Source organism: Neodiprion lecontei, chromosome 7 (genome assembly GCF_021901455.1).
Source record: "Neodiprion lecontei isolate iyNeoLeco1 chromosome 7, iyNeoLeco1.1, whole genome shotgun sequence".
Classification (NCBI taxonomy): domain Eukaryota; kingdom Metazoa; phylum Arthropoda; class Insecta; order Hymenoptera; family Diprionidae; genus Neodiprion; species Neodiprion lecontei.
This window is the reverse complement of record NC_060266.1, coordinates 24,111,791-24,133,955: the sequence shown is the minus strand read 5'-3', so window position 1 is coordinate 24,133,955 and position 22,165 is coordinate 24,111,791. Positions and strand designations below refer to the sequence as shown.

Genomic DNA, 22,165 nt, shown 5'->3' with positions numbered 1-22,165 from the left:
TCAACGTTATTGGTTCTAAAATAGGCGACAGATGAGTAAAAGTATTTAACGTATTTAAAATCGATTTACTTGGTAGGTGTTTTATATGTTATACCATATACATAGACGGGAAAAGTGGTAACGAGTAGAACTTGATAGGTCACTCAGCTTTGGGCTATTTGTTGACTTTGTCAGTTTCCTCGATCATGCGCGGTTAGAAAAAAAAAATGTCCCGGTAGGTCCACTCAAATTTTGGTGGTTTATTTAATAATTTTTTAATGTATTACTAAGTGAAAAAAAAAGTACAAAGTACAAATTTAATGTTGATATGACAATTTAAATGTCAATATTACAATAATTTGTGTCATATTTACTAACAGAAATCTAAAAAATTACACAAACATAAAGTGGATCTGCTAGAAAGTTATGTTCAATTAAATTTTGCTAACAGTGTAATTATCCGTTTTTGGAACACCATCGCATCTCGCGAATAAGTGAACAAAGTGTTGAGACAATATTTGAAGAAACAAAAAAGTGATGTAAAATCGTTTATAAATTCACATCCACAAAATTTAAGAGTTTTCTTGAAATGTTTTTATTTTTTTTTCCCCCCTATCAAAAGATCTCCACTTTTCTCACACACACATATATATATATATATATATATATCCTACATGAGGGGAATCGACGGTTTTCGATTCACCAAGGATTGTTGTTTCAAATCCCAAGCTTTCTCGATATCGGAATCACGGAATAAATAAACAAAGTCGAGCCTTGTAGCGCGTAGCAGCTTGCAGTCGATAAAATTGACACCTTTATACATCGAGTGTGTATGTATTTCCGGCGTCCCATTCCTCTTTGAAACGACGTGAATCCGCGGTCGAAGAATCTCCCGTATCGCTGTACGTTTGGTGTAAGAAAACGGAGGGAATAAAACGGTTTGCCCAAAGCGCGCGAATCAATATTTACAGATTCACCCACCCGCGCTCGTAAACATTGGCCAAAGACACGGGGGATGAGAATGAAGGAGAGAGAAGGAGAGAAAGAGGGAGAGCTGAAAGGGTGGGAGGCGTCTACAGTTAATAAGATTCTAGGGATAGGCTCGTCGTCTATACATTCGTTTCCTTTCTCCAAAATCTTCCAAGGAAAACGTCTCCTGAATATTGACCGAGTGTCTTGCCTTAAGTTTGGTAATCTCGACTTTTATATTGCCTCCCTTCAATCCTCCTTCTATTTTTATTTATTTACTCACTTTGTTCATTTCTTTTTGTTGGGAGGAACGGGACGACAAGCCGAACACATTCCGAAATTCTCACCTCGTTCCTCCGTTTTTCGGGACGGAATTAAAAAAATTAAAAGAAAAAAAAAAAAAACGAAACGGCCGAGCAACCCTTACATCGAAGTTTCTCGACGCTTCTACGATTGGCCTTGTTTTTCACTTCGATTCACAGAATCGGTTTTTTGGCCATGATCATCGTGCGGTTGGAATGCAGTTGTTTGAACAATCCGGGTTTCAGTAATTTTGTAAGTGAAAAAAAAAAAAAAATCGTTGCGCTTGTACACCGTTACCTTCTAGTATATATGTATCTAGGTACAACTTATGTATGTACGTACACCGTTTTTGGATAAATTTATTCCGATTGAAACTGAGTCTAACAGGGTGTATTTTTTTCCCGCAAAACTTGATTAAATCTAGACCAGGCTTTTAAACCACCGCGAGTCCAAACATCGCTAGCTCCCGTTTGCCGTTACTGTGTTTACCCTTTTATTGTGGGTGGAAAAAATTTCACAGATGAAATCTCGTCCCCGAACTTTGACGATTTTTTTTATTTTCGTTTCTCTGTTTTTACACCAAGGTTTTGTTTTTCTTTCTTTTTTTCTTTCTTTCTTTTTACAATTTACACAGTTTTAAAATCCGGAGGGCTGTTACTTTTTCAGCATTATTCGCGATGTATTTCACTCTCCCCCAGATACTTTCCGCTCTCGAATAGATATGTACAAACGAATCGGATTTATTAGACGAGACGGTTTATTACACGCTTCTCGCGATTCGAGATACAGGGAAGGAAGAAAAGAGCATTCGTTTGAAAATTAATCACATTAAGAAGAATCTCAGGAAGTAATTGCAGCAAAAATCAGATACCAGCTCGGGGTTGGGTCCCGGCGTCAAAGCGAGATGAATAATTAACTTCATTACTTTTTCAATACCACCCCCCTCCCCTCTGCCATAGGTTTCGCGGACGACGAAGGGGGGGCCGGAGTTTGACTTCGAAGAGGGGAATTATGTCACGAGAAGACGAAGAAGAAGAAGAAAAAGTTAACAAAAATAAAAAGAAAGAGAAAAAAAGCAGCGTTGACTTCGTTACGTCGCTCCCGATTGTACGATATTAATATAGTGTAATTAAAAGCTAAAGAACAAGTAACCCTGAGAAATCTTGGCGACAACTTTGCTCGAAATTCATCGAGTGCGTGTAATATTACACATGGTAGGTAATATGCCGCAGAGGATATATGTGGTGAAACGTTCCCGTACCTTACGACGCATCCTGAGCTGAATTTAGAGGCGAATAAACGCTCGAATTTAGTACAGTGTATAAACGCTCCGCGACTGTTGTCCGTATCCACGTGTTTGCAGGTTTATTTCATTGCTTAGAACGTCTGGTATTGCATTCGTTGCAAGCGAACGCGTCTCCGGCGTAGCTGTGGAAAGTCGCAGTTGCCTTCGAAACGTCTCTCGCGGATATTGCCAGACTGTGAGTTGGAACAAGATATCACGCGGAGAAGGTTGACTGACTCTACTGCACCCACTACCCGCTATACATCTTGTGCATATTTCACACCACATCGCCCCGAGCGATTCACCTGCCGCATCAAAACCGCCGTTAAAGAGGGGACCGCTTCGTCCTCTGACGCGTCTTACTCATTTTCATCGCTCTACCAGACCTGCGGCTTTAAAGCTGTAAGGTAGTAAGGTACCCGGGGTGGCTCACACACCTGGAAAACCTAGAAACGTCAGGGTGTTCAAAAGGGCTCATGGGATAAACCTGGAATTGTCTGGGGATTTTTAATTTGGTAATGGAAATAACTGAAGACATCAGTTTTCCATCGTGGGAATCAGAAACGATTTTTTGAGGTACCAAGTTTACTTTTTTTTTTCTTGTACATTATATACATTTTTATTCAATTCGAATTGAATTTCAACCGAGTACAGAGTTGATAAGCTGAACGATTCAGGTTTTAGTAACCCACTAGAACTGGGAAAATTGCCGGGAAAACTAGGTTTTAAGTCATGTAAAGCCTGGAAGTGTCGTGGAGTTTTTTTCCAAAAAATTTTTGGTCACCCTGACCGCAGAAGTTAAGAATAGTAAAACCTTGGTCTTTCCCGTTCATCCGGAAATTTTCTCATACCTACCTTCTTTTCCACTCACATTGTCGTTTCGTTGATCGTTTACGCGTTGATACGTCGATTAAAATTAATCATAATTCTGATTTCGTGCACAGCAGTGATTACGATGAAAGGTCAAAGGTATAAATAAGATTTGATAACAAGATGAAGGAAAAAATGCGCCACCGAATTCACTACGTCTGACTTGACTTTTTTCAAAGATACGCGACTTATTAAGTGGTCGGTCGGCTGGTCCGTCGGCGTGTCGTATCAACTCTTGCAGCCAGGGCGCAGGCAAGGGTCGATGGCACTTGAGCTGCACTAGAAGCCTGGGAGGCGCGATATCAGCTGTAGTGCTTGCCCCCCTTCACCCCCCTTCACCACCTCCACCTTCGCGGGGTTTCGAAAGCCCTGCACCTTGCTTCCGCAACGTCACACGTCGACTCTCCTCTCCTCTCCTCACCTCTCCTCTCATCTCATCTCCTCGTCTCCTCATCTCGACAATGCACTCAAACTCGGCCTCAATACCCGGCCCACACCTGCCTATCCGTCTATATCTTCTACCTGTGCGCTCCGTCAATCGAGAGCTCACCTGATAACGTTAGGGCGAACGTTCCAAGACCAAATCGTTCCTCTATCGGGGAAGGTTCTTTTTGCCGTCCACACGAGGAGGCGCAGTTTGGCATTTCCAAGGATTCGAGTTCGTTGGGCCGAATATCGTTGAAAACCAATTTCTCCTTCGCCTTAGTACGAAGAATTTCATGCAAATCCATCCAACTTCCGACCCTAACGATTTTTTATTTTGTCTTTAAAAAATGTTCCGCAATTGTCCCAATTCTGAAACGGTATCCTGAATTTTTTCAGTTTCTTTTTTTTTTTTTATTCATTTGGTTAATTTTGAAACCAATGATATTTAGAGAAATCAACCAAGCGATGTAATAGATTCAAGACCAATATCTTCTCATATCACATCTTCTATACTGTCTGTAATTTTCGTGAAACGTCATCACTTGTTAATCGCGAATTAATTCTTTCTTCTTATTTCTGTTCAATTCGGTCGACATCGTCGTATTAGCTTTAGCATTCAATCGTATAAAATACGAATTTGAAACAGGTGTTTGTATTTTCATTCTCGTTTTTTGCACCAAGTTGAATTGCGCCAAATAATTGTTTCACCAATTGGCTCGACTACATCGTTTCATTCAATTATATACACCAGGACTATTTTCACTCTCCGATGCAGGCGGCGGCAGTATACCTTTACCAATTATCGATATAATACCGCTCGATACTCTTCGGTTTGGAAAAAAAAAATTTTTGTTCAAAGTTTCGGGATAATTTCCAGGCTCTCCGTAGAAACTTGCCGATAAAACAATAATATAATGATTGCGGTTATACGTCAAGAGGCGAAATATAGGTATAAGGTATATAATATTAATCTAACTAATTAATTACCGAGTATTCGCGGCTGAATGACTTTTCTCGTTCTAAATTCCGTCTATGTCTAATATATCTGTAGATATTCTTCGCTATAACTTTGCGATAACTCGGCGAAAAACATAAAAAAAAAAAAAAAAACATTTCCTTCAGAGACAAAGGCGAAGATGGCAAACTGTAATGCTATGTGTATGTGTATGTATATATACATATATATATACGTATATATATATATACCATGTCGACAAAATAATGCAATTTGTCGTGGAAAGGAGGTGAAGGGGTCAGTACGGAACCCCCGGCTTGCAGAGGGGGACAAGGGCAGCATTATTTCAGTGAATTGGGCGGATAAATCGAGTGTGAAGTTGACGAGGGTAGAAAACCGATAACGACCTGCACCCTCCCCCTCCCCCTCCCCTCTTTGCCGAAGGAAATAAAGTTGTACGTACCGAATGGAAAATTCGTTTTACATTTCGTTTCGTGTCATTTCACTCATTTCATTCAAACTGCATGTCCCACACACGTTTTTCCTTATACGTATACGTGACGTTATGTTATTATGTATTCTGTTTGCACGTTCTTCATTTTCCGAGGGTTGAACATTTTTAACGAATGATGGTAATTTGGAATAATTTAATAATATTGACAAACAAGTAGAAGAGTATTAACGAAACTCGAGATCAATTTTTAATTCGACGATTCAATTCTCGGGGTAATTTTGTAAAACTAAATTTAACAAATCGCACATTCATCTGTGATGAGAATTTTTAAGGGAAGCTTCAAATTTTTCAATGACGATCACTCAGCCTAGTGTATTACATTTGTTTTATAGTTGGATATTGGAGTTGATATTTTTTGCTATCAAGAGAAGCAATATGTCGGATCCCATAATGCTCGGAATTCGGAAAAGCCCATGCATGCGAATTTCAGAAATTGCGAATACCTGCTGCCTCTTTTTCTTTTCTCTCTTGTCTTGAAACTATTCACCCGGCTGAAACCGATTGCCGGTGTTACATTCTTTTTTTTTTTTTTATTATTTTTTACGGAGCTTTTGCGCCAGGTTACAAAATTCGCGAACCTTCGTCAACTTCTCGGAAGATGAACGATGTAAAAAAATTTGCGACAGTTATAATTCACGATTTACTTTTATTCCACTTTCTTCTTTTTTTTTCGTACAATTGCTCTTTTTTAAACAAAAAGTGGGAATTATGCGTTGTATAATGTAATACATCGGGCCCTCGTATTATATAGGTAACAACGCTCTTCCCGTTTCATTGTTGCGGAATACAAAGTCGTAATTTATGTAATAAATATTCGCTGGGCCTGCTGCAAAACAAAAGCTCAGGCTAATAGGACAAATATTATTGTGGGAATTATTTGAAGGAATGAGAAAAAAATGTATGTTTGTCTCCTGTTTCTTGCATCTTCTTCTTGACGGCTTCTTATCAAATTTTCGGATCTCATCTAACCTCACCCTCATTCTCGACGAGATACGGCTGGCATTTTTTTCCAATTTATTCGGGACAGGGTGCGAAAAAGTCTCGATAAATAAGCGAAGAAAAAGGAATGTAGAACAAAAAATCACGAAGACTGGTATAGAGGAGCATCGATTTCTCTCTGTTAGTTGGTTAATCCATCAAAGTTACCGATGCTGACAATAACTTTTTGAGGAAAGACGATGCCGCGTATTTTCTCGCGGGACGCAAACTTTCGTGAAAGTTTATGCCGTTTCGTGAAATGAGAATAGAATCAGCAATCTTAACTTACAGGTATAAACTGCAACTACCTGGAGTGTAAGGGACACGGAGAGAGAAAGAAAAGTCGTCGCAATTCCCGTCAGAATCGTAGATTCTACCTGTGTACTCGACGACGACGACCTTTAAGAGGCAAAATACGTATGGGGGAGAGGTGGAGGATAACTGGATGAGGGAAAAAAGGTGAAACGACATCCTTGCGGGAGAAACATGCGCGAAACTCCCGATCGTAGATCTCAGTTTACATCCGGGGAAAAATTTTTGCAACTCCGCCGAGAGTTCCGAGTAATATTGGCTCGAATTTCATACACTCGGATCTGGGAATTCGAACTGAAATTGTGCTCGATGAAATTAAAATCTATACATGTTACGCGATCTTGTCGAATATGCTTAATTGATCTGGGAAGATAATTAGCCGAACGCGAAATAAACGTAGGGATAAAATGAGCGCAATATATTGTGTGGTTAACAGTTTTGTAATTTTACGGAGATTTGCTTTTGGAAAAAAATTAGTCTGTTAGTATAGTTAGGTTTAAACGACTCCTGAAAAATGTCCGTTTTCGTCTGGAAATATCAGGGAATTTGATGTGATATGTCATTGACGCTCTAGGCGCCCTGAATTATCGTACGCTTTTCTCTAAAATCCTTATATTTATTCGCCAACTATGAATTTCATACATACATATAATACAACATATGTTTACTTATAATGCAACAAGAATTTCATTAAATTTCAATCGTTCTATCGTTAAATTATCGTTGGCTAAAATGTAGAAAAGGAGTATTTTAAACGAGTATTTATGCCCCGCCCCCCGCAAGTTGTATATAAAGCTTTTATGTATAGAAACGACGTAACGGGTTCGAGTGACAAGGAGGTAACGGATTTAAGATACCCAGTGGACTGAAAATCCTTGGGCCTTGTATCCGTCCGTCTGTTTTTGGCATTAACATCGACGTCGAGCTGTCAGAAACCGGAGACAGAACTTTGCTCGAAATAACGAAACACTCGAGAAGCGGCGAATATGGGGCGGGAGTTTAATTTCCGAATTTGAAAAGTTCCCAAATCGTCTAATTCCGAATTCATTTCTGGCGAAACTTGAAACAAAGAAATCAAACTTTGTAGAAACATCAAAGTTTCGAATGGTCCGAAACCCGACGGCTCAAAGTTCCGAAATTCTAGATTCCGAAAATTCAAGTTTCGATAGAACAAAATTCGGAAAATTAAAATATACTCACACAGCGTGGTTTACTCTACGATTGGGTGTGAAAAATAAGAATGACCGTAAATTGGAATGGCCAGGATTCCGAATGTAAAAATATCAAAAATCCAAAACAAATAAAGATCAAAGTGGTGCAATTTCACCGAGCCAGAAATTCGCGGAACTGGAAATCGTCGATCATTTGGATTTTCGATGTCTCAAATTTTGAAACTTTCGCATTTTCGCACTTTCAGAACTTTGACTCGTCGGAGTTACGCCATTCGAAAATTTGCCGTTCCATCAAAGTTTGATTTTCTTAATTACAGTTTCGCCGGTAAAAAATTCGGAATTTGGCTCTTTCGGATCGTCTCAAATTCGGAATCTCAATCCCGTCCCGGGAAAGTATTAAACCAAACGCACATTCCTCGGATACGGTATTTTCTCAGGAAGAAGTTTCCACCGTTTTCGCATCCAACATCCTACTCAAATAAACCTCGGCTAATATTCAGCGTCAGTTTTTCCACCAGCCTCCACCTTCAACCCTCGACGACCTTCCGTTAACCCAGTCGAGGGTGTCTTCGGGATCTCCGATGTTGTCTCACGGCCTCCCTTTTTTACCGGTGTCTTTCGCAGTGGCCGGAAATTTCATTTGAGGAGTCCTGGTTTATTAACCGCAGCCCTTCTTCGCCTCCTCTTTATTTTTCTTTTTCCTTCCCTCTCTCCCTCTCGCTTTTTTTTCTTACTCCTTTTCGCTCAACGACGAATCGCCGCAATAATCGTCAACGGCCAAGTTCGTTGTCCGACTATCACGCGTCTCTGTACCAGATACCGCGATGATGAGATTTTCCTGGATGGAGATTTGCTACGCGCTTCAGCCTCCGGATTAATCTGGCAACGGACTGCTTTGATTATTATTGCGACTGCCCTGCGGAGTCTCTGCAGCTGGTTAGATATATATATATATATACATATATATATATATATCATAGGCAAGAGCAATTCGGCTCGATAATTTGTGTATATGTTACTTACGCTAGGTACTGGATTATTTGTCGATTACTTCGAACCGACGTGAATAACGTGAGGGCTGAAAATTTCGGTCAATTAATTGGGCGCAGTTTTTTCGAATGCAATCCACTCAAGCAGAGTTCATTCAAGCCCAATCGAATTGCAATTTTCCGGTCAAAGTTGGTGAATAAAAGACCTGCGTCATTTGGAAAGTTGAGTGGCCAAAGAACGATACGTTTTATTAACTTTATTGCGATTTTAAAATTACTATCGTGAGCTACGAAGATTTATTTGAAATTTAAAAAAAATAAACAAAAATACTGGGAGTTTGTAAGAAATTTAAGATATCGATACTTGGTTTCAAATCGAATTAAAATGGTCGAAAATTTAGTAGATTCTTTTGATTTCTTTCCACGAAGTCACGGTAAAGAGATTTTCTGAAATGCTAGCATTAATTGTTCATTGTGATATCGGTGCGATATTGTATAATTCGATCTTTAACGATGTTAGAATAGTATTTAAAAAAAAAATGTGTTTCATTGTCTGTGAATTTGTAGAAAATAGTATTCTGAATAAAACGTTCCCATTGGAAAGTGAAATTAAACGAACCCACTGGATTTTATAACGATTTTAAACAATTCAGTTTTTTTCAGATCTGATCGAGTATTATTATTAAAGAGATCTTTGCAGCTTACGAATATAATAATGTAATAAATATTCAGGTCACGTTTATCTGGCAATAAAATTGATTTTGGCCATTAAACCTCGTTAAGAGCTCAAATTCGGGACACGTCGGTCGGTTTCGACTGCGAGTTTGAAAAGCTTGCGGTGTAGGATCGATGCGCGACGTGTCGATGTGTCTGCGTGCGACGCTTGCATCGTACAACGTAAAACGTTGAAAAGTGTAAAAAATGAAAGGCTGGTCGGGCGCGAAGCTAAGGTGGTGAAAAGGGGGAATAGGACGAGGAAGGGCGTCGCAACGGGGCAAAGCGGGTTGGAAGTTCGCGCCACTGAATATTCATATATTGTAATCAACTACTTCAGACCGCGCGGCGAGACGCTGCCACTTTTCCACCGCAGCAGCAACGACCGGCGTTTCGAATGGGGGTGAAAACGTAGAAAGATCGAAAAATGGAAGCACCGAAATATCCAATTTTCAAAGCCGCGAAAATTAATTCATAGTTCATAAAAATTTTCGAGTCTTGCAGTATGGGTAGGTCGAAAAGAAAAATATAGAAAAGGTTGGAGTATGGAATGCCAAAATTTAGAATCGTCAGAATTCGTCTCGTTAATTGAGCTTTTTGACGATTTCGATTCCATGAATATCGATCGAACCGCAGCACTGTTACGAGGCAACTTGGATTAATCAAAATCGATGAGTTGGAATAGAGATTAACCGAAATCGTCGATTAATTGATTAGTTGGAAAAAAGGGTTGATGAAAAAACTCGAATAACAGAAAAAACGATTAATCGTATAGAACTGATAGAGACTCTGGATTTTAACCTTTCTATGTTTTTGTCTTTATTTCGATAACCGTACGAATTAATATTTTCGCGTCTTTGATAATTCAACATTTTTTCATCCTTCTATCGATCGTCCATTCCAGTTTTCTACCCCCACCCTGGCATTCGCACATTTTCATCGTTGTATAATATAATTGCATCGAAAGAGCGAGAGGAGGAAACACGTCAGAAGTGAAAATAAGGAATCACCGCCTCTTTTCAAACTCTCGCAGCTCTGCTTTTGCAATCCCTTAGCGTTTGTTCCGTGCAAGTCGCAGCTGCGCTTTCTTTCACCGCGCTTTTAACCCGTCCCGATATATTCAACGGCATTTAAATACGCGATAATGAATATGCACCACACACGCTTTCGACGTCGTTCACTGTGTTTTAAAGCAGGATTAATTTTCACCGCTTGCTAGCCTGACTTGCCTTACAACTCGAGTATACATTATATACATACATACATGTACCGAGTGTTTCAAATTTGTCTGGCTTCAAAAAAGTTTCGGTCAGGTTTGATAACTTTCATGTCGCCTTTGTAATTACACGTTGCCTGTGTGGTTTGGAAAATGTTTCTCATGTTCGTTCATTTTTTTTTTCATACCTCGACTCCCTCTATCCTCGTAACCAGGAAAGAAGAGAAAAAAATTAAGTAATGGAAAGATATTTCAGAATCCTGAATATTAATGAAATCGGACAAAGTTTACAAACTCGGTTTATTGTAATATAGGTTTCCCATTTGTTGTAAAAAGTTATAATTTATAACGCCGGCCGGTCTCTATAATTAAAAGCCCTCCGTTTTGCACATCAGGTTTCAAAGAACTCAAACCCCTTCTATGGTTGTAATAATGATAACGATGATAACAACAAGAACAACGCTAATAATTACGGGAATAACGATTGTGGTTCCGTGACAGGTAAAAATTTTGAAATTTAATTTTAAGAAAATCCGAAGAATAATTTCAATTAATCCCGCTCGATCTTGCCGTCTTCAACTTGAACCCAAAGAGCTAGAATGGAAAGGAATTTTTCTTTTCCGTATCTTTCATCGCTTACCAAGCACCAACGGGCGTTTTACATCTGGATAAAAAATTGTTCAGCCTACGGATTCGTGCTCACGTTGCTTCGCACGCATGTTCAAATTTCGCCTGATATTTTTCCGTACGTTACGTTATTACGAATACGTCGCAACGAGTTCTCCGCTACGCGTATACGCAGAAACACAAGAAATTTTTGCAAGAAGGATCAAAAAAATAAAATGTGACAAGAAATGAAAGAGCATGTTCATTTTTTGAATCTTTTATATCAGTTTGCACGCAAATTACATACTAAATCTTTGGTTTGAATACCTGGCAAATTGAATCGCCGAAGACGACGACGTTGCGCTCAACTTTTCCTACACAGAAAATTGTCTTGCATACAATTTCTATACTCGACTCTCTTGAGATCTTGCTATTTGACTTGCACAATTGCGGAAAATGTCGAATTGCCCGCAGAGTTTACACGACGGTGAGAAAATATCTCGTGAGAAAATCGTTGCGAGATAAAGGAAGAAGATAAAAAAGGAAAAAAGTTTTAAAAACATGGTGAATCCTGGGATAAAAATTTCTGCACCGTCTAGCCGTCGATCTCTGAACGAGGCTGTAACAAGCCGATATCTCTAGTGCGCTTGGATTCTAATTTTGGTGAATAGTGGAAGCTGATGCAGAATCTGAGGTCGAAGTATGAGGCTGAAATAAGAATACTCGGAAAGTCGGTGATACCGCTGCGTGGTTTCGTATTTTCAATCGAAAAACGAATCAGGCCTTGCTAAGACGGAAATCCGTCGAACGGTTTGGAAAGAAGAAGAATAAAGTAATGCGATTATTATTTTTTTTTTTTTTTTATCATCTAGATAATTCAATGAAACATCCCCGACGGCGAGCTTTTCGAGTAATTTCGATTTTCCCCGCTTCTCAGGGGCTGCGGAAAACCCAACCCACCGATTCCATTGTCCTTCTCTCATTCGTCGTTACATTATCGTCGACGTTAAAGCGCGGAAAAAAAAAAGAAAGAAATAACTGCGATGACTTACTTCTGCCAAGCTTTGAACTTTCACGTAGATACACGCGATTCACGGGAGAAATCCTCCCCCACTTCCCGCCCTTCCGCGTGTTTCATCCGTCCCCCCCCCCCCTCCCCCCTCTCCCCCTCCCAGCCTTTTTTCGTGGATTCTTCATCCTGCCCAGGGCAAAGATCAAAGCGACGCCGTTTCGTTGATTGAAAAAATTACAACCAACAATGAAAAACAAGAAGCGACTAGTGGGTCGGGAGAAGAAAAGAAAAGAAAAGTAAAGTAAAGTAAAGTAAAGTAAAGTAAAGTAAAGTAAAGAAGAGAGAAAGAACAGGAAACGAAGAAAAAGAAGAAGAAGAAGATTCGCCAACGAGGAGGAAATTAACGATAAAGAAAAAAAGAAAAAAAATCGCCCACTTTTTCATATCTGCCTCACGATCCCAAGCTGCATTCTTCGAAGCCATGCTCACAAGCTACAGCAAAGTTACAGCGAAGCTTACGGCAAAACACCGCGGAGTATCGAGCGATTATGCTTTAATCGCGATTTTTATACGTTTTACTTAATGTTTCGCCGTAATCGGTATCTCTGATTCACATTGCGATATGTAATTATTTCCCGTTGCCGATGCAATGTCATGTATCACGAGCTTTCAGTATGCGCGTACGGTGTAGCAAAGCGGTGGCCACTGATTGCAAGCTGAAAATAATGAGTGCATCGATTAATCGAATCGAAAAAAATAATCGAACACCGCTCGATTATTTCGTATTTTTTTTTTTTTTTTTTTGTACTCTCAATAGCGGTAAATTTTTTTTCTTTTTACAATTTACAGTTTGATTGAAAATATTTTTCAATTTCAGGTGAAACAATATTCATTTATATTTCACTTATTACATATCAGACAGGTATCTCAGGAAGTAAGACAACGATAATAATTTATACTCCAATCAAACGAATCGACATTGTGTCGCATAGTTCACGGGATTGAAAAATAAGAACCGATAATTTTTTCTACAATTTCACCTACTCGACCATTTTCCATCGTCTTTCTTTCTCGGCGTATTTTCCCCTCACCCTTAAATCGCAACTCCTCTCAACGAAGTGCACCCAGTTTGTGATTTTTCTCATTCTCACTTGGCGCTTTTCACTCAACCCCGTGCACTTAAGCCCCCAGTTGCCTCGGAGTCCGGCAGCTCGAGTCGCAGTCGTCTACGGCGCTACTCCGGGAAACTGAAATGGCTTAACAACGAGTCGAGGTCGAGGTTCGACCGCTGCTTCCTTATAGTTATACGTAGTTACCTTACCCCGGGTTGGACGGATTCGTTTCGAGTAGAAATAACGGCGCGCGTTAGTATCAGTGCTCTACGGAATTACCGGAGGAGAATGGCGAGACGGGGTTCGGGGTTCGGGGCAAGCCGCGGTCTTGCCAATTTGCAAAACCACGCCGCATACGCAAACCGCCAAAAACGAACACAGTATGCTTCCGCGTTACAGAGCTTACCGGCCAGTATAGGCTGACTGAAAATTAATTTACTTCCATGCCACAGCCGGGCAACGCCGCTGTTGCAATTTATTCTATGCATCGTGTGCAGCGTTCTCTCGGACTGAAGAGTTCTCACGGTTGCATCGCAATCTGAATCGCGGGGCTTCTCCATTTTAACCTGTTAATCCGTTACTACGTTTTCGCCTTTCATATTTTCATTATTTCTTGATAGCTTTATTATTATTTTATTTTATTTTTTTTTCTTCTTTCGATTTCACGTTTTCATGTTTAGAGAATCACGTACAATCTTTTTCAGCTGGACTTTTTTGTCTGTGTATGTTTATGTACCTATTTAAGCAATTTTTTTGTCCGACGATGTCTCGACAACGATTTAACGGATTTCAATGATTTTTTGTCTCCATCGACGCGGTTTTTCCAAACTTAAAGCTTTTGATCGGTTCGATACTTTTTCAATTATTTAAATAACAAAATTCCGAAAAATAATATACATAAGATGATATTTTGAGAATGAATGAATGGATTTGAATGAAAATTGCTACCGTTAGATTTTTTGCAAATTCGAAGCATTGGATAGGCTGGGAAAAAAAAACTAAAAACAATTGAATTTTTATTGAATTTTTTTCTCGTTCGATCCCGCAGTGTTACGCATTCGAAATTTTCTTCCATTTCATTATACACGTATTCTATTCTCCTTTGATCGTCGTTCTAATTTCACTTTTGTATTCTATGTTTCAGGTATGGAATATATTTCTAATCGAAGGTGATGACGATGATGATTGTGACGATGCTTACCGTTCTACTTTAAAATATTTTAATAAAAAACGTGAGTTTTTACCTCATAACCTCGTATGTTTATTTATTTAATAATCTTTTTTACTTTTCCATTCTATTCGTTTTTTTTTTTTCTTTATTGCATACCTGATTACAGACTTTCGTCGATTCTCCGCGAAACTGTCCAAATCGCTGGTACGTCGTTTCTTAACATAAACGAAATATCAACTATAAACGACGACAATGAAAGCCGTAAAAAAATAGGCGTTTCTTCTTTTGTATTACAGGTTCCGAGACCAACTGTTATTAACTTCTCAGCGTGCATTACCGACAATGAAACCCGTTATTCATATCGCTGTAGCTGATAAGCCTCAATTAGCATTCGTTCGGCATTCCTTATCGTACCAATTTCGCTTGTAGTTTTCACTCATTTCGTTGATAAAAAACCGTGCTATCATTACCCGTTCATTTGCATATTTATCGCTTGCTAAGTGCACAGGAATTGACCCGTATAATGAATATTACACTTTAAATCGAAAATAAACCGGTATACCCGATATTGTTTATCGCAGTAAATTATAACAAAAAAAAAAAACAAAAACAATAATAATAACAAAACGTTATCTCGCCGTTTTCATTCTTCAGTAACAGCTGCAAAATCGAATCAAAAAGCTTTCAGGTCACCTATACATATATAAACCTTGTGTTAACCACGAATGCGCGTTATCTGGTATTTTGTGTATAATCCCAATCATATTACGTCAGTTTTCATCCAGTGCTGGTATTATCGTACGTTGTGTAATAAAATCTTTTTTCTCTTATTTACTTCATTTTATTATTTTTTTTTTTTTTTTTTTACGCGCGCTCGTTGCGTCCATGCAAATATTGATCGCTAGTGCAGAAACGAACTCGCGTTTATCTCGTCATATCTCGTCATTATAGATAATCAATGTTTTTTTTTTTTTTTTTTTTAATTTAGGCATGAGTTTCATTCAATTACATTTTACGAAAGTGATTCGAGCGAAGATACAGCGGTTGAATTATCACATCTATTTACAGAAACGTTAATCTAACTAATTACATAGAAGTGACGTCGGAGCGTTCCGCTCAAATGCGTTTTATTACAATACACGTATAAACTGATTTACGCGTCACGGACTTCGCGTGTTACGTTTCACAAGATGAAACGCTACGCTCAATTTGTACGCAGATATTATTAGTCGTTATGTCTTGGCGCCGTGTATCAGAGACCGCGTTATCTTACCACGTGCTAATTCTTCCGTTACTATCGCCTAACCGCCGCTTTACGTCGTATATAGTCGATTAATCCCTAACTGTGAGACAGGGCAATTACTCGCAACTTGTGGATTATAGGTATACAAGCGAATAAGAGTGAGAGAGAGAGAGAGAGAAACACTCTCGTTATCGAACGGTGAGACATTTATTCAAACTTAATGTATTTACATAATTCGTCCGAGTATTAAATCAACGAGTTATTAACAAATCGGGTGTCCGCAGCATTGCGGAAACGGTTTGCTGTTGTCCTGATTGACTCTTCCTTTCGGCCCATCCGGTCCGCACAAGATCTGAGGACACCTGGAGCAAAAAATAACAATTGTAGAATAAGAGATAAATCGCTTTTTTTTTATTTCTACAGGTTTCTTGACCCATCGTTTTACTCACCGATGATCCGAAGTTCCCTGACAATTTTTACTTCCTGCGAAAGTATCTGTAAAACAGAAGACAAAAAATATTGCAATTACAAATCGATACGTCGACAGTTTGACGTTATCGAGGAGTTATAATTAAACTGCTCTAGATGGTGGTTACCGGTCAGGGAATTGTCAAAGATTTAAGAATAAAAATATTTCTCACTTAGTCAACGATTTTATGACGATAAAATGCAAAAGAATCAAGCTTTTCCCATGAGAAAAAATCCGAGAACAGTTTTTTTTTTTGTTTTCACGTCACGTGCTTGTTTTGATAAAAAACTAACGGATTTTGACTAACAATTTATTCGCTAGTTTTAATTTCAATTGAGGAAAAATTATAATTTGCTCGTGAAAAGTCAGGGAAGAGTTTTTTCGGATATTTTTGAGTTGAAAGAGATCTAGCGAAAAGTATCGGATATATCTGCCTCTGTGTGTTTTTATACTCACGTTGAGCTTCGATTTCGGAGTAGATTGCGAAGAGCGCCAAGACGGCGAAAAGAACGGTGGCGAACAGCTTCATAACGACAGTTCTTTGCGGTAGGTTTGTGTCGTTGCAACTGCACTTCTGCTTCTGCTTTACTAACAGCTTTCCGAACCCGTATTTATACCCAGCGACAATCGCGACCTTATCTTCGTCTCGCAACATTAGCACAGTCAATTGAAACTATGCATCGGTGTGCGTCTCGTAAAGTTACGGTAATCACGTATGCATACGAGTTGAAAATACCGTGTGTCAGTCAGTCAGTTCAGTCGGGGATTCACTATCTTTCCTCGATTCTTAATGCGATTCAGAGAACAAGCGTGTTACGTCGTATGTTTTATACGTGCCTTCCATGTTCGTTGCAAGTATATTTATTGCTGACGTATTCGCGCAGACTAGTTTTTTAATAAGTTTGAAACCACGTTGTACTAATTAGTGTTTGTAATGGACAGATATTTTACTATTTACATAAGCGGAATGGGTTTTTGAGGATTCGATGTTTAACGAGTATATGAATTTAATAGGAAATTTCATGGAAAATGTATAAAGTACATAATACGTGACGCGTTTTCTGTGGATAATTGATGCCGACCTGATATTAGTTCGGATCTAACTGGCCCTAGATTTTTTCAAACACGTGGCATGCGGGCCCCGTTGAAGGACGCAAAGAGGCAAGACGGAGGGTAATTTTCGTTCCTATTTGTTCGCATATTTCTGGGGGATGAGAGACACTCTCGTCTTCTTTCCATAAAGAGTCTTCAATCATCGTTCCTGCAATTTTCTACCCAGCTCGTCGATGACTGCGAATTTCTCTTTCTCGAAACATCGTAAGTCGACGATACACGGTTCTCTGCTCTTTCTCGAGTCACTCGCTGCTTCCGCCATCCAGACGTCGAAACCAGAAGCCCTTGGGCCCTCCAAGGCGCCAGTGGGCCCGAAGACGAACGTCTACAGCAATCAACAACAATGTATTGTTACCAAACTTTGACCAAGCGATCATGTATTTCTCTTACGTTTCCTCATAAAAATTTTTCCACTTTCCATTTGTTTCTTTCTTTCTCTCTCTCTCTCTCTCTTTCTCTCTCTCTTTCTCTCTCTTATCTCGGCGCGTCTGCCTTGTCTTTTCCACCCCGACGTTTAAGTGAAAACAGCGAAGAGGCGCTGGTTAAGAAACCTGAACACCCGGCAGCGAGGTACTTATACTACACCTTTGCACAACGACTGGGGGGGGGATGGAAATTGCACGATTTCTCGAGGTTTTACCCTGCAAGCCTGCAGGGACAACGTTTAACGCAAAGTCGCTAACAAGGTAGACCTGTACGTATAACGCAGACAGTTACGCCCTGAACCACCTTCCGCGGTTTCGCATGACGGGAAGGGCGAAAGAGGAGAGCCTCGGTCACAGTTAGCCTTAACGATAATTATCCCCGGCACCCAGAGCGGTACCTACAACGTTTAGATCCTACCCCCGGATAGGCGAGCCGTGATAACCATGGACTGCGGTAATGGCATTCGGCTATTTATCATGCATACTCGCGCGTGTTCGCCTAAGCGCAAATTGATTGCGGGTAAAATTCGATGGCGAAAATCGATCGCTCTCTGTAGGGAGGGAGAAAAAAAAAAATAAATAAATAAAAAACAAGAACCGACACTTCCACCCTTCTCTCGAAAACTCGGTTTTTTTTTTTTTCTTTTTTAGAAACGTCCCTTCTCTCGCCATTCTATTGAAAAGACCGCGTAGCGCAGGAAGCGGGAATCCAGTTCCGGTTTGTCGCTGCAATGTTACAGGCAAAACGCGTCGTCGCTCTCGCTCGTTTTCCCCCTTCTTTCATCCAGCCTCCCCCTTCTGTGTTCCCTCTCTTTTTGCCCCCCTCTTCCCTCGATCCTCTCTCTCTCTCTCTCTGACTTCACGTCGCACCGTGAAACGAAGCACACACGCTCTGAGCCAGGCAGGGTGTATGAAACATTGACCAACACTAGCAGACACGTGGCGTCGGTGAACAATTCACACAGGCATTCGCACACTCGTATGCCAGCCTCAAGTAACGGACGGGCGAAGGTCTCTTTGCACAGACGAGGCTCGCCTCCGTAAGTCCTCTAGCCGGCAACCTCGTCGGCGAAGAGTGTAGAGGTAGGACCCGGTGCTCGCCTTCCACGGGCACCAAGAGAACACAGTACCACCGACTATCCGCGACGCTGCGCTACGCGGTCCGTCTCGTCTCCTTTTCTCATGGCGCGTCGTTTCGTTCGGGCGATGTGTGTATTCCATTCTCGATTTAGTACTTACCAGTCATCCGTAATCCTCGATTAGTCGACGATAGGAGACGAATGAACGTTGTCGCGGTTGTTGTGTGTTGGTGCAGCGTACTTTTTAAGGAAGGTTGAATTTGTCGTACGAAATGCGTAGGTGAGAAGTGTACCCGTGTTCTTGACGGTGAGAGAAGAGAGAAGAGAGAAGAGAGAAGAGAGAAGAGAGTTTTCTTTAAAACGTCGTCGTACTCTCGGTGAATTTTCACGTCAAATTAAATCCGACGCTCTCTTTCAGGATATACAACGTCCGCGATTTTCAAGTGTCGCCGTCGCGAGTTTACCAGTGAGAGACTAGAAGTGCCAGTTTTCAGGCCCAGTGCACCCGGTACCAGTTTTCCAGTTCACGATGCGTCGAGTGCAGTTTTCATGTCGCGAGAAAAATTTCCCGCCAAAATTATTTAGCTCAGCTTTACGCTGAGTCGGTGATGTGATAAATAAGTTGCGACGTGTCAGGATCAACGTTTCTCCGTACGCGTGTGATGTGAAAATAATCAATTTCATTAAAAAAAAAAATAAAAGAAAAGAAAACGTAACCGTACGTGATGCCAGATTTTTCAGAAAAGTCAAAGGTTTGTGTATATACGAAACGTCGAAAAGTTATACCTGTGCAGAGAATGACACGAGGCCAATTGTATACACGTAACGTAATATTATTCCCGAGGACTATCTGTTATACATATATCTATTATTTTACGCTCAATTTCTCTTCTCGGTCACAGGTATACAGTATACGTGACTATGTGTGCGTTTGTTGCCCACGTGGTTTCCCCCTGGCGTGAAGTGAATGAAGGTGAACGTATTTATACGTGAGCTAACATGCAACGCGATAATAACCGGTACACTGTTCCATAGGAAAAAGAGAAACACGACGATTTAACAACGAGTTCTTGTCTTTTTTGCAATGTCGTTCCGCTCACGATTAGCGGTCGTTCTTCTCAGTTTGTAGCTGGGACGTTTTTTTTTTTATTTTCATTGCAATGTTTACCATTATATTTCATGTATATACAAATGTTACGCACTGTAAATCTCAGCCCACGTTTGACACATCCGTTAAAAAGAAAAATTGAATCGACGAATGAATAAATAAATAGATGAAGATTAGAAACGATCAAGTGCAGCTGCGATTCTCCGTATCGGGTAAGAGGGTTTCAGAAACTCTTACGCAAACTTGCGCAGGCTGACTTGTTCCACTAATAGAATAAAAACCTACAAACTCTCAAGGACTCTCATTCGGGATCCGTAGCTTAGCGAAAAGACTCCAGCTTCCCCCAATTGGTTTCAGCTCAGAACTGAAAGAACAATCGTTAACACTACTATTAGACCTATTCTTCTTCTTCTTCTTCTTCTTCTTCTTCTTCTTCTTCTTCTTCTTCTTCGACCTACTGAAATTTTCTAATCAAGAATCTCTCGATCCCTAGAACGTTGGGCAACGGTTTGATACTGGCAGGTCATCAATTGATGAAGCCAAACTTCATTAACGATACACAGTTTACGTCACTCTGTTGGAGCATGCGTGCACGTGTGTATATGTGCGTGTGGGTGCGGTGGGTTACAACAACTCGGTAGTAAACAACTCAACATTGCCATGCAGTGTCTCCCAGTAAGGCAGCGAGCCTTTCGATATCCACTGTTAGCCAGAGGAGTGGCATCAGGGTCAGTCCTGAGCGCATTCAACCGCGTTTCCTTCCTCTGGGATGTCGTAACTGGCGCAAACGCCGAACCTGAGTCGAAGCGACAAACATCCCTGCACCATTTCGCAGTTACGTAAACTATGAATTTATAAGTTTAGACATTCGGCCAAGACTCGTTCCGGAATTGGAGCATCCGTACACGCTCTGTCCTCAAGATTAGAAAGAAGGTCGAAGGATTCGTTAATCGATCAATAAGTCCAAGTAACGGCGCAACCGTGGTTGTTTACACTTCAGCTTCCGATACAACGTAGCGCCTGCGGCACTTTGAGGCAAAACAACTTTTCCTCTCGAACAGCCATGCTAAACGATGTGGTCGTCAACGCGATATGATCATCATCACCTGCACCAAGCACGTTGGTTATTATACGGCCAGCGAACTCCTCTGATCGGCTAATTCAAGCGAGTCTAATTATCGACTGGGTGGATGAGGGAGGCTCGATGCATCCGACGTCGGCATCGCGGTTCGAACGTACGCAGCAGACGGAATTGTTTCCCTCAATTGTTAACCTCTTTTCTTCCAATTTCGTTGCCGTCTCTCCGACACGTGCGACTCTCGCATTGTCCTCCACGGTGTAATGACGCCTCGTTAACAAACAGCCTCCCTTTCATCTTCACGCCGCGCCTCTCCGGGGTTAAACCAGACACGTTATGCTGAAAAGGGTTCTTGTTTTCGCCGTTGCTTGTGACTAAAATCCAGCCGACATAGTTTGAGATCGATAGGATTTGACTACGATTGCAAAGAGAATTCTCACCGACGATGAGATATTGGCAATTGTCGAAGGAGATATAATACATGTACCTTGTGTATATGAATTATTCATTCGTGATGGAGAAATAAAACGAGCCCGTGCTCCCTTACATTTTTTTTGTTTTTTTTTCTTCTTGGCTAACCCTATTTTTCTTTCTTGTTTTGTCGTCGAACGATGGCCTGGAGCACCAGCCAGGACCCTCGAGGACTACATTTGCATCCTTCGAAGGTTCCTTTACCTCAGAGATTGCGTCGGTACTTCGGGGTCAAGCTACTTCGATGTATCTCGTATTTTAAACCCTCGTACCCACCGTGTAGTAATTCAAGTACCTAGACGAGCGAATATGTGAAATGAAACGGAGCGAATGTATGTGTAATAAATATCTGGAAACAGTTGAAATGTGAAGAACACAATAACGCGATTAATTCGGCATATGTGTAGGTTTTCATTAGTTAGCATCCCTGGTTGCTTTAGAGAAAAACTGGAGCTGAAGAATTCGTCTTAAATTTGCATAAACGTGATTCTTTAACTTTATGTTAGTGAATAAAACAGCAGCGTAAAAAACTCGGGTCACCGTTTGCTGGATAGAGTGAATAACCGATCCCGAGTTACGGAATTCTTTTATCCTCC

The 22,165-nt window shown here is 40.5% G+C and overlaps 3 protein-coding genes across 14 annotated transcripts in view; 2 read left to right on the top strand and 1 right to left on the bottom strand.

Annotated features, from left to right (window-relative positions):
- LOC107224485 (dystrophin, isoforms A/C/F/G/H) overlaps positions 1-22,165 on the top strand; it is a 325,712-nt gene that overhangs the window by 176,875 nt on the left and 126,672 nt on the right. The gene's annotated exons all lie outside the window — the stretch shown is intronic.
- The window catches only part of LOC107224567 (sialidase), a 44,746-nt gene that overhangs the window by 20,860 nt on the left and 1,721 nt on the right, over positions 1-22,165 (top strand). Inside the window, exons 2-4 of one of the 2 annotated variants that reach the window (XM_046745781.1) lie at positions 14,557-14,644; positions 14,750-14,787; positions 14,880-15,187. In XM_046745781.1, coding sequence (XP_046601737.1) covers positions 14,557-14,644; positions 14,750-14,787; positions 14,880-14,957 — 204 coding nt within the window. In that variant the 3' untranslated portion in view covers positions 14,958-15,187. Of the gene's footprint in view, positions 1-14,556; positions 14,645-14,749; positions 14,788-14,879; positions 15,188-22,165 lie in introns of those variants that run through there. The other variant, XM_015664667.2, reaches the window with a different exon arrangement.
- On the bottom strand, positions 16,015-16,965 carry LOC124295499. 2 transcript variants are annotated; one of them, XM_046745803.1, is made up of 3 exons: positions 16,752-16,965; positions 16,276-16,321; positions 16,015-16,188 (listed from the first exon to the last, which is right to left on the bottom strand). In XM_046745803.1, the coding sequence occupies exons 1-3, from the start codon at positions 16,948-16,950 to the stop codon at positions 16,089-16,091; spliced, it is 345 nt and encodes a 114-aa protein (XP_046601759.1). In that variant the 5' UTR covers positions 16,951-16,965; the 3' UTR covers positions 16,015-16,088. The 2 variants fall into 2 exon arrangements, with proteins under 2 accessions (XP_046601759.1, XP_046601760.1); XM_046745804.1 differs by having other exon boundaries at positions 16,276-16,309.